General features: G+C 41.3%; 1 protein-coding gene across 1 annotated transcript; it reads left to right on the top strand.

Moving 5' to 3' along the window:
- Positions 1-330: 330 nt before the first annotated feature.
- Positions 331-10,903, top strand: ubxn7 (UBX domain protein 7). The gene is made up of 11 exons (XM_075483404.1): positions 331-436; positions 1,902-2,055; positions 2,287-2,351; positions 2,467-2,532; positions 2,689-2,801; positions 3,567-3,713; positions 4,772-4,862; positions 5,251-5,381; positions 5,654-6,158; positions 7,252-7,331; positions 7,445-10,903. The coding sequence occupies exons 1-11, from the start codon at positions 367-369 to the stop codon at positions 7,604-7,606; spliced, it is 1,584 nt and encodes a 527-aa protein (XP_075339519.1). The 5' UTR covers positions 331-366; the 3' UTR covers positions 7,607-10,903.
- Positions 10,904-13,435: the final 2,532 nt, after the last annotated feature.

Raw genomic sequence — 13,435 nt, 5'->3', positions numbered from 1 at the left:
CCGATCTTCATGTGGCCATGTGGGCTGAAAACAGCAGCCACAAAAATGAACACCCTCTGAAAAGGCGTCCCATTTTGGAGAATACACAGCAAAACCTGACATATGGATGTTGAATATTATGAGCGCATTTTGTCTGCATTTTGAGGAATCCCTAACAAGTATTTTATACGGTAGAATAAGTTACCAGATGAACTATTACCATATAACATCATATAATGAGCTGTAAATCGGTTAAAAAAGTTCACTACATTACCCATGATGCAGCACCTGCTTGTGGTTACGCATGTGGCTCGCGCCGCGCCACACGGTGGGGAAAAGACGGCGTAGCGCATGCGCTAGCTCTATGTTGTTGTTTGTGGCGGTAAGATGGCGGCGCTCGGAGATACCTCAGCTCCGGGGGTGAACGGGTTAATACAACAATTCACAGCAATAACAGGTAAAAATAACCTTTTGTAATGCGTTTGAACTATTGGGTTGATTTAGATGTTCATATAGGAATAGCTCTTTCCCCCCAGAACACATATAATTAGTACGCAGGTAAGGAAAATGGGCGGTAAGTCTTCCTCTTGCTTCTGCGCTGTCAATGCTTTGCAGAGGGGAAAAGCATAGCCAGTTTTTAGCATAACTCTGGTGAAAGACTCCGAAAGAGGTTTTAAAGCCACCGGCTTGGAATTTTATCTTCCACGCTCGCTGAAATATATCCTATTTTCTTCTAGATGCGTATAACAGACATTATTTCGTAAGCCTTGAATAGATTTAATGCTCTTTTTGCATGGCTTGTTGTCTGGGAGTGTGGAATGGACGTCGGCTGTACAACATTCCCCTTCTTCATCACCAGCCAGGCTTCATGTTGTGTTACTGTCATCCTCGTAGTGACTCTGACACAAACGACACTTCAAAAGACATTGTTTTTGTCTCAAATTGCAATACAAAGGTATAAAATAATTTATGAGCGCTTTGACACGACGGACAGTATTTTAGTTGAAGTTATTTATCGTAAAATAGGACAGGACACCGCTCAGAAGCTGCCGGGGTTGGAAAGTGAAACGGACATGCGCAGTACAGACGGAGAGATCGTAGTACGAGTTACAAGGTTTTAAATCCTTAAAAAAAACTACAGCTTCATTCTCGCGTCGTGTTTCCTTGCATGCGTCATAGGTTCATATTTCCATTGATGGTGGCGATATAGGATTGGAAGACATTTGACGGTTTTTCGGGTGTTTTCGGCGAGATAATGTCTTTCTATTTACCAAAGGCAACCACAACCCTTTAAACAAGTTGCATTTTTTTTTTTTTTTTTTACTTGATCCGTAAATCACATGCTTCAGTTTAAGTCATGGCACTGTGTTCAAGTCACATTGCAAAAACTCGTTGGATATCTGGTAATCCGTCTAAAATGAACTGCATATCTACACTTAATGAGCCAAACCGTTGTTGCATATTACAGGAAAAGCATCTGCGTTGAAACTTCAATTAATAAGTTTTTAACAAACCAATACTTGCTCAGGATACTTGCATTAAGTGAATTTCATCTGTGCGTTTCTCACAAATTGCTAAATGAAGAAATTCAGCAGTCCTCTAAAAGAGGCAAGGAATCAAATGATGATTATTAATGTTATGCCCTTAAACAGAAACATTATAGATTATTAGAATTATTTTCAGAAATCTTATACAGTGTTAATGATTTCATGATGTTCTGTTTGAATGATGGCATTGATTTTTACTTGGCTTTGCTTTCACAGTGTAACGTACACTTCCACAGGATCTTAACCAATTAATAGTCAGGATCAATCAATACTGAGAGCATATACCATTATTGTTATCATAAGTTAAAGAAATGTCTCCACTGCTCAGGTGGAAACTTTGGCTTTTTAAAAAGGTTTTTCCCAATATGCTTTCAGGAGCCACAGAGAGCGTAGGAAAGCATATGCTTGAAGCATGCAACAACAATCTGGAGATGGCAGTGACCATGTTTCTGGATGGAGGGGGGATAGTAGAGGAGCCCAGCACCAGCTCCAGCTCAGCAGCGTCAAGCAGCAGAGCTCCACCGACAGAGTGAGCACATATTTATTTCCACATTCCTGTTCCCAACAAAACGAAAACTGACCTTTTATGTCTATGTTTTACTGTCAAAAAGAAGTTGTTGGGTTTTTTTTTTCATCCCAGTGACTTGCCACAAGTGACATAACAGAATCGGAGATGCAGTGTTTGCAACTTGATTGATATTGAATGCTGTGCCCTTGATCACTCTGTTTATTAGTTTGTGTATTTTGCCTTCTGTCTCAGTGAAGTGCGAGCACCCATTCCTCAGAAACAAGACATACTAGTGGAACCAGAGTCATTATTTGGAGGTATTCTAATGCTTCTTCTCTTTTCCCACCTCATGCAAAAAAAGAGTTTTCATGAGCTGGTCTTAAAATTCCCTGATTAAAGTGACTTTTGTTTATGTTTCCGTCATGAATTAAGTGCCAAAGCGAAGACGGCCTGCTCGGTCCATATTTGATGGTTTCAGAGACTTCCAAACAGAAACAAGTGAGTATGTCTTTGAGTTTTTCGAGCTTAAAGAATTGGACTGGTTGTGTCTGTCGAAAGCTAATATTGCTCGATAACAATCGACAAAAGAATTCTCTCACAAGCTTTCTGTTTGGTCGTGTTGACTTCCTGTTTTTGAATGGTTTTCTTTACTAGTTCGCCAGGAACAGGAGCTGCGTAACGGCGCAACAGTGGATAAGAAACTTAGCACTCTGGCAGACCTTTTCCGTCCTCCCATTGAGCTCATGCACAAAGGCAGCTTTGAGACGGTAAATGTCACTCATAGGACACTTTTCATCAGTTGGACTGAACTTTCAAATGAATGTGTGAAACCAGGTAAAAGTGTGAAGGCCCTCAAAGTATGCAATCACTGACCAAACCTGGTTTTCCCCCAAAATTAAGACCCATTTAAGTTGAAAGAAAACGAAATGCACTGCTTGGAGTTCAAAAACAAAAAAAACAAAACAAAATATCAAGTGTTGAAATTGAGAATTATTTTTACGTGTTGAAAGCTCTTTAGCTCATTTTGAGTTTTTGGTGGTAGCAGCAAAACAATTCTAAACAATTTGGGACAACTGTAACAAAATCTTGGAAAAGTTGTGTAATGCTATAACAAAAAAAACCTCACAACTAATTGGGTGAGTTAGCAGCAGGTCAGCAACATGTTCAAGTATAAAGGAGCATTTCAGAGAAGATTCTTTTGGAAGTGAGGGAGAAATTGAACACCGTGAAAGACTTTGGGGTCAAATGGTTCAGCAATCAGAGCAAAATATCTATTTGTGAACTAACAAGAAATTTTGGGATTTTATACATTAAACATATATAGCTCTGCTCACACAGTTTTGTTAAGACGCGGTTACACAATAGAGCCGTAAACGTACCCCCGTCCCCACCTTATGGTAGATATTACTAGCATCAGATTAAAAGTCTGCAGATGAAATATGCAACTCGGATACAAGTACTCATTCCATTTAGTTTTTTTAATCCAGTGTGGAGCTGTGACTTAACTCTGACTCTTGCTTTGTGCCCTATAGGCAAAAGACTGTGGACAGCTCGAAAACAAGTGGCTGATGATCAACATTCAGAATGTTCAGGACTTTGCGTGTCAGTGTCTGAACAGGGACGTGTGGAGTAATGATGCAGTGAAGAACATCATCAGAGAACACTTCATATTCTGGCAGGTGTGCATTTTCAGAGTCCATTACCAATCTATTCAGTGAGCATAGTGAGTATCGTTCAAACATGGGGACTACATAGCAACAGAAATACAATGTGAATTAATGCAAAGGCAATGCACAACACGGAGATGGTGGTACATTCAGACCAAATTAAATGAGAGTTGCAGGCCTTCAGTGTTTCCGCTTGTGCAAAAACAACAGCAGGTGATGATCAGTGGCCCAATCGGTTGTTCTTTGAAGCCCCTGACATGCTGTTCTAGTGAAAGAAAGAAAGAAAAATAAATACTATTAATGTCACATAAGTCCACTTGTTTTGTTTGAGTGTAAATGATGAACATCAGTTTAATTTCTGATCAAATTAGCTCCTCCTCTCTCCTCTGTTGCATTGCAGCTGTGTGGTTAAAAAGATCAGGAGAGATGAGACAGGAAGGCTGTTCAAGTCTCTTTCAAAGCGTCCCAGCATACAGGAAGACTACTAATAATCCCAAAATGTATCAAAGTCAGATCTTAATATGTAACTTGAAAGCAGTGATTCTATTAGGTCTGCTGCTGATGGCGAGGAAGCTTTAGTTTGGATAGATGTTGATAACCTGACAGGTACACTCCAAAATTAAACTAGAAGAACTGGAAAAAAAAGCCAACAAGGAAAAGCGTATTTGTGTATATTAGACAATACATATAAGTGCTAAAAGTGGCGCAGGATTTTACAGGATTAATTTAGAAAAAAGATCCAGAATGATAAGCAAAATAGCCTACACAGCTGGCTGGTCACACAGCAGGAGTGGGTTTGAATGTTAGACCTTCAGTCTCAGAAAGCTACAGATCATGAGCAGTTTGGGTTGTGAACATATCCAACCATCACTGCATGGAAACTTAGTTGTTGTTGGTAGTTTTGGTCAGTCCATAAATTCTCCTTCAGTCCCTTCTAGCTGAAAAGAAGAAATTGCTATAGTTCGTCTTCCACTCGAGTGAAACCTTATCAGCTCACAGACTTTCAGTTTAGGTCTGTCTGGTTTACATTCACTTCTGTATGTTACTGCATTTATTTATTTTTTTTGCAGGTATATCACGACAGTGAAGAGGGACAAAGGTACATTCAGTTCTATAAGCTGAACAAGTTTCCCTACATTTCCATCCTTGATCCACGCACAGGTGAGTGCTTATGACAAGTTAGTGCCAGTTTAGCTTAACAAAACACGCTTTCCAGAACATTATAGTATCCACAGTTCAAAGGCTGGAGTTTAAATAGATAAGATTTATAACAATCTTAAGTAACTATGTGAAAAAGAGGAGATCCTCATATTATAAAGGCATATTATCAATACTTTCCAGCAACACATTTTGGAAAGGTAAATGTTACACAGATGTCGATGCAATTAACAAGGAAAAGTGCGCCAAACATTAGCTTAAGTTGTGTGCATCTGCAGTGTAGATCACGACTGGCCTGTCTCAAATACTTTGCCATTCGATTCCCTGCTTTTGATGTCTTTAAATAAATGATGATTGTTGATTTGTTCTGCTAAAACCATCTTCAATTTAGGTCAAAAAATGGTGGAGTGGAACCAGCTGGATGTGGCATCGTTCCTGGAGCAAGCAACTGGCTTTCTGGCAGAGCATGGACAGCTCGACGGGCCATCCTGCCCAGCACCCCCTGCCAAAAGGGCTCGCTCTGTGGGTGTCTTATCTCATGCGCCCCCTCTAGTTCTCATGGTGTTGCTGCTCTTCTGTTCTGTTTTCACAATCCAATTTGAAATTCCTCTGTCACATCAGTTTTAGAGGGACTTGATTATCATTGCTATGTTGAAGAGCTTCAGATTTCGCTATCTGTATTTATGAATTTTAAGCACTTGATCAACCTAAGTGTTACACAGCCACAAGTAATGTATGAGGTTGACTCTCTTTGATGTGCTTTCTACAGCTGCTCACTCTGTTTTCTGTTCTAGGAGAGTCTTATTGATGCCAGTGAAGACAGCCAGCTGGAGGCGGCGATCCGAGCCTCCCTACAGGAAACTCACTATGAGTCCTCGAATGTCCCCGAAGCCCCCGACTCCCCCCGATCAGAGGACGAGTCAGATGCCGAGCCCTTCTCTGACAGCGAGGGACCAATCTCTGTTGACGGGTCAGACAGTGAAACACCAGCACCCCACGAAGAGAAAAGTTCTACCAGTAAACATACACCAGCCCCTTCAGCCACTGCGGCCCAGCAGCGTCTTCATCCAGATAGTTCTACTTCTTCCCACAGAAAGTCTCCGTACAAAGAAAACAATCACAGTCACAAGAAAGAGGAGAGCAAAAAGAACCACCTGGAGCCGCCGGCTGCAGGTCCCCGTCACCCTCAGCCCATTGCAGATTCTGGAGGGAACCACTGCACCACACAAACTAAAAGTGCCGGAACCTCCAAGATAAGCACCACCACAACCTGCGACGTAGACTGTCCTGACGACAATGGTACGACAAGTACAAACCTGTAGGCTCCTTTCCAAAACAAGACCACTTGTAGTCGTGTCGTTTCCGAAACACTTTGATTAGCGTTACAGGAGGGCGAATGTGTCTCAAGTGTTTAGCGTTTGTGTTGGTGAGCATTCAGACAGCCCCTTGGTAAACAAGCTTCAGGTTCTGGTGAAAAATATAACGAAGGAAGACGAGTTTGCTTTGTACAAGTGGCAATTTGATAGCCTGGCCTCACCTGACCGATTTGCAAATTGGTACAAATTGCAAATTGAGTTTAGAATCTTCTAAATCTACTCTAGAGGGGCTGGATAGACCTACAAAAAAACCAGAGCAACAGAGGAGCCCCATCTTAGATTCGTGGTACTGACTGACATGAACCAGGAAAGGTCGGGAAATCTATGTGAACTGGAGGGAGGGACGGATGTATAAATGGGTATTTTAACTTGAAAACAACTATCTGCTATATAAAGGTATAGCACTATAAAGATGCTGTTACTATTCAGCACAGTCTCTCTTCTTCTGTGTTCGTCACAAGTGTTCCGTTGCTGCGGCCGGTCCAGCCGAGCACGCATGAGTCCTTGCTGTGCAGCCTTCCACTGAATATCCACTTTTTTCAGCCAAGCTGCCTCTCTCAGACAGGGGGATGAGATCTCTTAGAGTCCTCTTCACTCTAAGACAGAGTGGTCTGCTAAAGGTTGGGTTTTACTGTCAGTTTTAGTTTAGTCCTTTTTGCACTGCAATTAATTTGCTGTAGTGCAAGCCCATGTGATTCGCTAAGGTTGTATATTGGACCTTTGTGTGACGCGTATAGACTGGAAAGTGCATGAAAACCCAGACTATGGAAACTGGACTTTAGTCTCTGCAAACACAGTTAACAGGCGTGTGCTGTGGATTTTAATCCGTTGACACATTGGGGCGTCTTTGTGTAGAGACACCCATTTGATTTCATGCTGTATGCGATTTATACTTTTACAAAACCCAAGAAATAATTTCAGCTTTGGGTTCTGGTTTACAGCTGTGGTAAATGTCCTGGTGCTGCATCATCTTAGAAAGATATTTAATGTTTAGTTTTGTTTTCTTCTCTTCAAAGGACCCAAAGCCAGGTTGATGCTTCGTTACCCAGACGGACAGAGAGAGCAGATTTCTTTGTCCTCGAAAGCAAAACTTTTGGTGAGCTAACATCATGATGTTTCTCTTTTTTGTGTAATGCCTGGTTAACAGTGCATGTTGATACAAGTTTTGCAGATGATATCTCTTATACAATTTAACTCTCTTCCTTCAAGGCCCTGGTAAGACATGTCCAGTCCAAAGGTTACCCTAATGAACGCTTTGAACTCGTCACCAACTTTCCCAGGAGGAAGCTCGCCCACTTGGACTATGACATCACACTGCAAGAGGCAGGGCTTTGTCCACAGGAGACTGTATTTGTACAGGAGAGGAACTAGCCTTCCCAGACACATTTGCTTTCTGCTTGTCCGTTTCTCTGGTAGACCTCACCATTTCATCAACAAACTGGGACGATGATACAGGTCTCGATCCCATAACCCTCAGTTCTGGAAGTAGGCCCGGTCATTGTGTGCCACGGCAGCTGTGGATGGACTGCTGTCACCGCCACTCCACTTGTCAGTTGTCTGCAGATTTCAGCACTATGTAGTCCTTTTTTAATAGAATCTGTTCTGTTCTAATGAAGCTCTTTGAACACTGAGGCACATCAGGACAGACTACATACACATATCTCCTGTTCAAAAACCTCAAATAGCAGATCACTTATCGATGATGGCCCACCGGGGACTTGTACAAAAAATACTTTTACCTCCCAGAAAGGATGTTAAAAGTCAGAGTTTTATTTTCTGTACATGGGACAGGTAAAGGGAGGCTCATTCTTGTTTTTTTTTTTTTGTTTTTTTTATATTAATCTGTTATCGTTTGAACAGTTGTTAATTAATCGGAAACTAGGAGCACCCTGAGAACAGATCCAAAAATTGCAAGTCGGAGAAATGTGTCTGAGGGGAACGGAATGGAAGGTGGTACATCTCATCAGTCAGACCTACACTGTACAGAGACGGCCTAGAGAGACTGGTTATTAGCTGTAGTCTTTGTTTCCTTCCTTTTTTTTTTTTTTTTTTTTTTTATATGCTGCCAAGAAAATATGCTGATGTTGAAATATAACCTCCAAAAACCAAGAGATTCTGCTTGGTCTTTTGTTAAGATTCTTTTCAAAGGTTTTTTTTTTTTTTTTTTTAAAGAAAAATTTGAATCTGAAACTCACGTAGAAATGAATGGTTTCCACATGAAACTACAAAAAAAATATGGGGATGCCACCGCTTACATAGGACAAATTGAGAAATGCTGAATATTCTAAGTTGATATTTCTTTTCTTCTGATTATATTTTATCTTGATCCTAATTCATATATCAATTTTGGCAATGCCACTGATTTATCTCCTGTTATTAGTGGTGTCACATCTCTGCACTTGTCTGCTTGTCTGGAAGTGGTAAAGAAAAGGTTTTTACACTCGATCCAGTCTCCCAAGACTCAACACTCACAGTTCTTCATGTGGACAGGTGGTGGGGGTAAAGTGCCTTAAATGCCGACAGTAAGCACGAAGATCGCTTATCATTGTAAAAATGAAGGATTTTAAGATATTCAAATAAGGTTCCCAAGTGTTTAATCAGCCTAAAAGAAATACTGTGAGTGTGTTCTTCAACTTCTATTGATTTACATGTTTTTCTTGGAGGTAGGTACTGTATGTTTGACTGCAAAGACGTTTCACATTGATCCTGAGAGCGGTTGTAGATGTCTCTGGAGTTGCTGCTCTTCCCTTCTTCTCAGATTTGTTTCTTTATCTGGAAGTGTCATGTAAAAAAAAAAAAAAACAGTGGCCAGTTGCATAAAACTACAGTTTCATGACTAAAACTGTCTGTCCGCACAAAGCCAGAAATATTCATACTACACTAAGCTGTCATTAAATGTGGTCTTCCCTTATGAATGTCAATCATCGAGAAATTGCACGCGTTTGCACGAGCCTGATTCCCCGCTCTACATAATTTCAATGTTAAAAAACGGTGCACCACAACTTCATGGGCATGGCAGTGAAATGGATTAACATTGAGGTACTTTTGCTGAATGTGAAACTTCAGACATTCCTCGGTGTAGAAGAGAAAAGGAAGTGCGTTTTGTTTGGTGGTCTCAATTCGGGAGTTGCAAATGGAGCAGGAACTGCAGAATGGAGCAAAGTAACAGAAGTGATCAGCTCTTTAAGTGAAAGGCAACAGGAGTAGGCTGGCAACCTCTCAAAAAAGGGGGCTGTTCAAAGTATTCACTTAGAGGAAGGAATACTTCTCTTAAAACACAGTTTTTGGTCTTGTTTCTTGTTGTGGGCATGTTGTTGATCAAATTATACAAAATTCCAGGCTGCCACAGGGGGTGAATACTTAAATACTTTAGCTTTTGATTCAATGCTGATTGAGTGATTCTGAGGACTTTGGATTGAAGCCTTGTCACTCAGGGAAAAGTCCCTCCCCCGCAGATAAAGGTGTTTCATCATACGAGGAGATAGATGATCACTCCGAAGAACTTTGTATTGATTTGCAGGGGCCATTCCCTCGAAAGGGGCGTCATTACCCATGTTAGAAAGAACCCCCCCTCCCCAACAGCACAACGGAGGGTCCCCTACTTTTCTTGAATATGTCGCCCTTCTGTAGCTGGTCTAATCAGGAAAAAATTGTGTATTATCTTAATAACAAAGTATCCTTTGTGTTTATTGTCATTGTTCATTGTTTTTCAGTCCATCGTCGGTCAGCATCTAAGATTTCAAGTTTTTTTTTTTTTTAACTTATCACTCAATAGAATAAGAGCCCCAGCTGATGTTAGAAACAGTTTCGGTGCAGGGCAACGGTCAGAGTTGAGAGAAAGACTTGCAGCTGTACAAACACGAGTACATTGACTCTTTTACAGTCCCCTTGCTGTGTGGATTTACAGTTTGTTATGTGCATTCCTTCACCGCTCGCTCTTTGTGTAAAGGACAAAAGGGGCTGACAGGGAAATGTGCTGCTGGATAAATGAAAACATTTAAACCCATTACCCTCAAACAACAAATCACCTGCACAGGTGTTTCACCAGCAATTCAATAGTTTTTTTTTTTGAACGGTAGCTTCTGCAATTGAACTCAAGTTTTTGTGATCAAAAGTCAAAATGTGATCTCTAAATTGGCTTTCTCCTTAATATGTCACATTTACTTTGGAGTTTTGTGGATTTTACAAGTCGTAATGTGGTTTTGTTCTGAAATTGAGATCTAAAGGGGGATCGAATGTTTGTGGCTTGCAGCGACGATCGACATTAATTTCATGTTAATGCTAAAATGTATTAATCAGTGTTGAAACTGTGATTAGGTAACCAGGACAGTAGCCCTCAGACCTGGTTTGTTTAAAGGGTTTACTGTTGCTTAATAGGCTGTTGCCCCCAGTCATCGGCTTTTCAAGTGGTTCTGAGAAAAAGTCAATAGAAGTTAATGTGTGATCAGTGAGTCATCTTGGATCTGAGTTTAAAGGAGATCGACATTCATTTTATTGAAGTTCTACTCAACAATTATGTGTCTAATGATGTTCTAATGACTTTTCTGGCTCTTATGAAGCTCCCCAAAGTTTAAGAAGAAAAACTACTCCACGCCAACGGGTTTGTTTTAATTATTTAAGGTGTGAAAACAGAAATCTTGCATTAAAAACTGAGTGCGTCGGATTGTCTCTGAGCTTGGACCATACATATCAGCCTTTATTTAGATTTTTCACCTGATCTCTTGGATGTTCACACTCATGCTCGTGCAGTGCTGAATCTCTAGAATACTTTGCACACGCAGATCACAAGAGCCTGCTCTCTGGAGAAGTGGATGACGACTTTAATCACCACACGCCAGTAACATAGATTCGAGTTTTTAACTCGCCACAAAAATAATTCACACAAAATCGGGCCACCTTGTTGAAACAAAGTTGCAGACACTCTGACCATGAGTGAAGAGGCTCGGCTTGTGAAAGAGAGATGGAAGTTCAGCTGTAGCTCCTAACATTTCATCCTCCCCTTTAATTCCAGCCTACACACCAAAGACATGGTTAAGCTAACCGTCGCTATCACAAATTTCCGTCATTTCTCCAAAAGTGAAAGGCCTGAAGGGCTTTTCTGGGCTTAAAGAGTAATGTCATCATGTGTGGGTATCCAGATGAGTCATCGGTGACTGAGTGTTGCTGTATGTCAGTTAATTCCACACGTATCTCTCGATCAAATGCAAAACATCTGACTGTTTGGCAACACCGTCTCCTCTTATAGTAACACATTTACCACTTCGGCATACAATGTTCTACTCATCGTACATCTCAAAAGCGGAATATTGCCTGAAAAGAAAAGCTCATCGTAACAGAGACTCACGTTTGTGTGCATTTTTCAGCAAAAAAAAATCATTAATGTCCTGTTCCAGTAGATCTTACTTACCATCAGTATGTCCCAGTCCAACTACACCTGACACATTAAGGAGAAATCCAAGCTGGCATGGCTTCAATTGTATGTCTCTCTTATTCTAATATCAAGGTTGCTGGAGGCATGTTTCGTCAGGGGATTGAACCATAAATATTCTGTTTGTGGGCAGCAACAATAACCCTTATGCCAACCTGCCAGCTAAGAAAACAGTAATAATAGATGTGGCACTTCCAAGTGACAACAAAAATCGAGGGACCACGAGAAGCTCAAAAAACACCATGGGCGGAAGGAAGAAGGTAGAAAGATGTGGGAGGTGAAGGCAACAGTGGTGCCAGTGGTAATCATTCTCCCAGTTTGGGAACCATGGCCTCAACGGGTCCAAGGAACAACATCAGAGATCTCTGTCCAGAAGAGCGCAGTTCTGGATTACTGTTAAGATACTGCATAGAGCCCTCAAGCTCCTACCCCTCTGGTAGAAGACCCCAGCTTGGAAAGGCCGACTGCCCACAAGAAGGGGAAGGGTGCAATTTGATATATGTATTGTGCATTAAATGTCAAATTGTCCAAAGAACACAGGACAGTAATGCTACAGCATGTCGGCTGTGTTATCAGAAGGCGTCATCATACTGCTGAGTGAAGTGTCAGCACAGATTGACAAAGGCACAGCCATCTGTGATGAGGCAACAGGGACCAGCAATACACTCAGAATTATTCTTTATGTGCACAAAGATCACTGGTACAGAAAATGCTGCCGGGTATTTAAACAGGAAAAAAAAAGATACCCGTAAAATGAGTTTAGTCTAAAAGCAGAGTATGCCTTAAGATCATTTCTGTCCTCTTAAACAGCTCAGGTTTAAACACAGGAGTATTGTAGATGGCTTAGACAAAGCGTTAAGACCACCCTGGGAAGTCAATATCAAAGGTGAGCCCTTTCTGTGTGGTTGGTGCTAGATTAGATCAGTTGAAAGGCCACTCTGCTGTGATTGGTTGTAGCGCAGTAAGCTGTACCTCACCTAACACCCACACAACGGTCGGCAGATACTGTCTCTGCAGTCCGAACTGTGGCACGTGTGCTTTACATTATTTGATATAGATCTTTTTTGTATTTTTGTGCCTCACTACAATCGAGGAATGTCCTTTACTTTTTACGCTATTCTGTTCACCTGACAGCTTTAGTAGCTAGTAAAATTTCCAGAACAGGCTGCAGAAACCAGAGGCCTGGTTCAAAAGGAACAATTTCTCAGTCGGTAGGTCCAAAAAGACCAAAAAAAAGATTGTACACCTTATGTCAGGCGGCCACGGTCATCTCATGTAATAAGCGACTGAACATGTCAAACATCCTCACACGGAGCTCCAGCTCAGCAAGTGTAAGGCCAATTGAGTCTTCTGTAGTTCCCTTGTTGCAGGCAATTTAGTGGTGAAGAACGTCCAGAGGGTCAGTCGTCTCCACATTATTGATATCTAAGCAGGTGCAGGTAAAAGGAAGGACTCCAACCACCCTTCACCTGGACCTGTTTGTCCTCCCTCTTGCTTCTGGAAAGAGGCGAGGTAAAGGCTGGTCCATACCTCCAGCTTGAGGAACATTTAGTCACCTTGATGTTTTGAGAGCAATGAACTCTTCACTAAATACTTTCATATCAGGGAACTCACTGCAGGCCCTGCAGTTTATTCATCCAGATCAGCCTGGTTGGAAGGCATTGTTATTGTCTACAAAGCAGCTTTCTATGTATTGTTATTTTGACAAACACTAATGAATGCAACCAATAACTGCTAAACATGCCAAATTTTATCATCTCAATTTTCTGTGA

Source organism: Odontesthes bonariensis, chromosome 14, assembly GCF_027942865.1.
Source record: "Odontesthes bonariensis isolate fOdoBon6 chromosome 14, fOdoBon6.hap1, whole genome shotgun sequence".
NCBI classification, from domain to species: Eukaryota; Metazoa; Chordata; class Actinopteri; order Atheriniformes; family Atherinopsidae; genus Odontesthes; species Odontesthes bonariensis.
Note: the sequence above shows the minus strand (reverse complement) of the source record. Positions and strands in the feature narration are given on the sequence as shown.